This window comes from Monopterus albus, unplaced genomic scaffold (genome assembly GCF_001952655.1).
Source record: "Monopterus albus unplaced genomic scaffold, M_albus_1.0 scaffold93.1, whole genome shotgun sequence".
Lineage (NCBI taxonomy): Eukaryota > Metazoa > Chordata > Actinopteri > Synbranchiformes > Synbranchidae > Monopterus > Monopterus albus.
Window position 1 is genome coordinate 925,081 of NW_018127973.1, and position 4,480 is coordinate 929,560.

Below are 4,480 nucleotides of genomic sequence, written 5' to 3' on the forward strand. Positions count from 1 at the left end.
AGGGAAAGTCCAGGAGAACCAGGTCTTCTTCTGTCCATCTCACAGTTCCTCAACAGCAGGGAAAAGTTCCCCCTGATCCCGTCCAACTGGGGCTCCGTCAAACTCAGCAGCAACGCTGCCCTCTTTTTCGTGTGGTACTCCACTGCTGTCTCCTTCTTCAGACAAAGCGGCTCTGTAATGTTTGAGAACTGAACAGAAGTTTTGTGTTTGTCTGGCACTTCAAAATGCCACTCCATCACATCGTCGTCAGGAAAACTGTATGGGTAGTTTGCAGTAAGCAGCTCTGAGGATGAGCTCCCACTTGGGTGCATCAGTGTAATTTTAGCAAAGGCTAGGAGAGAAGAAAGGAAATGAAACTGTTAAGTAATGTGACCGAAGGACACAAGAAAGACGTTGTTCAGACACAAACATTTAAACTAACTCACTCTTGATTTCCTCCCCGACAGACACATTAAACTGTCTCTTTTTGAGCTCCTGCCCTGCTGGGACGTCCAGAGAAAGGCTGCCCACATTCTGTATCTGAGCACTACTGATAGTGCCCATACTGCAGTATTTCCCTAAGGTCACGTTCCCTGTAGCCTGGAAGGCCTGGAGAGTGTAGCTGTGTCTGTCAGGACATCTCTGAGATGGATCAATCTGTCTCAGACCTGTCGTGGTGAAGTCTATTTTGAGCACATTTGGCTCTGAAGCCCTAATGTTCCAGGTGAATTTGCGGTTGAAACCCAGGAAAGGACGAGCCCAGGAATCCGCCTGAATGATGTGGCCGCTGCACGAGTTTGCGGTGCATTCTGAGAAGAGGCATTTGCTGACAAATTAATCCACACATACTGTACAGGTTCACGAAGATAATGTGATTACTTCACATGATAATCATTAAAATGGTACAATTTGATACCCCTCAGAGAGACGTGGGATAGCTTACCGATATTTCGCATAATCTCCACAGTGAATACATCTTGAGGTGTAAGGCAATCAAACACCACTGAGACAGAAGTGGACTCTTTTAATGTTAGAGATGTACCACATTGTTGTGATAGTGGTACTGCGTCCCTGCACACTTTGCAACCTTTGACCTTAGCACTGCTGATGATGAGAGTGGTGCCTGTGTCCGGAGTGACGGTCAGCTTCAGGGCACCTGGGTAAAACACAAAGCATGGACATTTGATTGAGACGAAAGAAATAAAAACACCAGATGTCCAGTCCTGAAAAATATTTTGAAACATCAAAAATCACCACTTCCTAAGTCCTAGATGTGTTTTTATTGACCGTTAACAACGTTGAGATGACTCTGACATGAGAGAAGGCTCACACCTGGGCTCCATGCCTTTTATGACTAACCAGGCTTGTACTGAGCAAACAGAGCCATGTTCAGACACTGCAGCGCCTAATGTGCCTCTTGAATCAACACTGTGCTGTCTCATATATACTGGTTTAGACTGTACTATTTCTCTATAGCCATATACGGTGAGGTTATCTGTTTTTTAGCTTATTATCTGAGACATGAAGCTTGTGGATGGTGTAGATTTCTGTTGAGGGTGGCACGGTTACGTAGTGGTTAGCGCTGTTGCTTCACAGCAAGAGAGTTCTGGGTTCAAGCCCAGGCCGACCCGAGGCCTTTCTGTGCGGAGTTTGAATGTTCTCCCTGTGCCTGCATACAGGTACTCCAGCTTCCTCCCACAGTCATATACATAATTCATGTATATCTTGATCCTAACACACAAATTATTTTACTTTAACAGAAATAAAGGCATAAAAAACATTTGGGCAGGCCTGCAACAGATGGATAGGCCCAGGTGTTTTGTCTTGTTTTTCTAAGTATATTTTCCATGATTATCCTGTTATCGCACAGGTGAACATTAGAAATTAAAAAATCTTTTAATCTCTGCAGATGTGTAAGCACTTTATAGAATTTATAATAATTTACAGTAAGTTCTCCTTGTTACTCATGTGTTCAGTGCAAAAGCACAATGTGCACCTAAGGGTTTAGACATCCTCATTCAGGACAGATTTAAATGGTGAAAGAACATATTACCTGTGCCACCAGTGGGGTCATATATATGTTTGAAGTGCATGTGGGGACAACAAAATGACAGATGAAAATGCAGTTAGGTGACAAGACTGAACCTCTTCTGTAGCGAAGCACGTTCAAGAACACAGGTACACAATCTTTAACTAACAGTTTCAAGGTATTGAAAAAGTTCATGGCCAAAAGCAGGGTGATAATCTGGATTTACTGTTTCTGAAATGAGAAGCATTTTGAAATTGAATAGTCCTACATTATCACCACATGGATTTAAGATGTTTTCTCACAGGTTAAGACTTTATCTTGAGTTTGTTTCTTAGTTTCTTTGGGGTTTTGTCATCTGTTTTTTGCTTTGACCACCAGATGGTGCCATGACAAAGAAGGCAAAGAGGAGCAACAGCGCAGGTGGCTAAGGATGATCTAACTACTGGATGGTGTAATTAGCCAACGTGATGTCTCAAATGATGTATAAAGTGTTTTTCTGCTCAGTATGATGAATGATCAAAGGGTAAGCCAAAACTTTGGGTCTTCATTTTTAAACAATGTTATTGTAATAACAAAGATGAGGGTTAGTCTGTGTGTGGTCCTCCTCCTTTACTTTATCAGATGTAACTGAGGTTTAGGCCTTCAGAATAGAAAATCATGTCTGAGATGTTCAGAACTGAACAACACAGCCAGCTAGAGAAACTGAAACAACTCGTACCATCAAGCAGTTTATAACATCCTCTCCTCACACAAGCTGAAAACAATGAATCGCTCTAGATCACTTTGAGGAGTAGACTGACCACAGCAGGATTCAAGTTAGACTGTGGCTTTTTACTGTCATTTATCTGATAGCAGCACTGTACTGGATCTGTTTATTTCTGTGTCTTAAATAATTCAGACTAACATGCTGATATTAGGCTAAAATAATCCTGTTAATTGCCATCCAGCTGATGTGGGTCTTAGAGGACTGATGTGTTGATTCAATGAAATTATCTTGTGCTGGTGTTTGAAATAAAAACAAAAATAATCAGCATTCATTTCGCTGGACAAGGTTGGATGATGTTAGGAACTCTCCTGGCATGCACTGGGGTACCAGAGTCATGTACAATACACTCATTTTATCTGCATGTTAATGTTGTTTTGTTCACGTTTGTGCACCATCAGGTTTCCACACATTCACTGCTGTTGAAGGAGACAGTTCCTGTGAATGTGCTCAGACCAGGAGTGATGCTGGTGCTGAGGTTCGTCACCTTGGGCAAAACTACTGGTGGCCTGATATGATGAGGCAACGTTTCTGACAGTGGGAAAAGACATTACACTCATAAGCAAACTTTCAGTCAAATTAGTTCAGAAATGTGTGTTTAAATGACAAACCTTCATTTTAATGGAATTAAATTCTATTCATGGCGCATTTATTTAACATTTAGAATCTTAGTTGAGTTTGTCTTTTTGCTCACAGTATTTCAAAATCCAGATCGTGTTTCCTTTAGTGTGCCGACATGTATTTGTTTCAGATTTTGTCATATCGTAGGTTATACTGCGTTATAGTGATTCATGCTAAAATGTCTTTCACTTTTGCAGGTTCTGGCTTAAAGACTCGCTGCTATGACAGCTGTACAAGATGAATTTTAGACCAGCTCCAAATGAGAAAAAATCCAGACATGCCAAATAATTAAAATGTAATTCCGACAACTTCGTAATACAAGAAGAACTGGGTCCTGGACAGGACTAATAATACCAAGGCCATGTTATGGACAGCTCAATAAAAACAGTTCAGAAGTGTAAACACCATAAAACTGTGATGAGACCTTCAAGCCGCTTCATAACTACTCCTCTAGAATTTGCGGACTAATCCATGGCCTCGCTACCATTTCGCAGTGGCCCTTACCTGATACAGCGAAGACGATGAACGGAAGGAGTGAGATCTGTAGACAGGCTCTGGCTGCTGGGGACATGCTGCTCTACAGTGTAGCTCTGTGGCTGTGATCAGTGGAGATCTGTTCATTGCTTCTTATCCAAAGCTGGGACATTCCTGCGTCACGTTTAGGCAAACATCGGTATACGTGGACAGCTTCTCCACTTCCTGTAAGGCAGCGTTACTCTCCAGGTAAAAAAGGCGTGGCCAGGTCAGCCAGGTGGGTAGATGCGGAGTGCGTAAACGCGCTATAACATCTGTGCTTCTTTTGTAAAGATTTAACTTATACTAAATTTAAATGACCCAATGGACGGTCTACTAAATTACCACATCCCTGTTTTTACAGATGAACATCTTTTATGATTTATTTTTTGTGGAAAAATAATTAATTTTAAGATCATTTCATCCAGATCTTGAAAGAGTGACACGCTGGTCAGTCAGCTCAGCAGTACACAAACTCTTGTTGACAAAGTCTCTCTTTGCTGCCTGCACTAATGACAGTATCACACGGAGGCTTCTAATCTATTACAGCTCGCACAAATTTAAGGCAGGTGGCT

The 4,480-nt window shown here is 41.8% G+C and overlaps 1 protein-coding gene across 1 annotated transcript in view; it reads right to left on the bottom strand.

The window, feature by feature from the left end:
• Positions 1-4,140, bottom strand: part of LOC109964865 (CUB domain-containing protein 1) — an 8,402-nt gene extending 4,262 nt beyond the window's left edge. The window contains exons 1-4 of the mRNA XM_020608436.1: positions 3,897-4,140; positions 923-1,135; positions 426-788; positions 5-331 (exon numbers count right to left, since the gene is read on the bottom strand). Of these exons, the coding sequence (XP_020464092.1) occupies positions 5-331; positions 426-788; positions 923-1,135; positions 3,897-3,963 (970 nt within the window). The 5' untranslated portion in view covers positions 3,964-4,140. The remainder of the gene's footprint in view (positions 1-4; positions 332-425; positions 789-922; positions 1,136-3,896) is intronic.
• Positions 4,141-4,480: the final 340 nt, after the last annotated feature.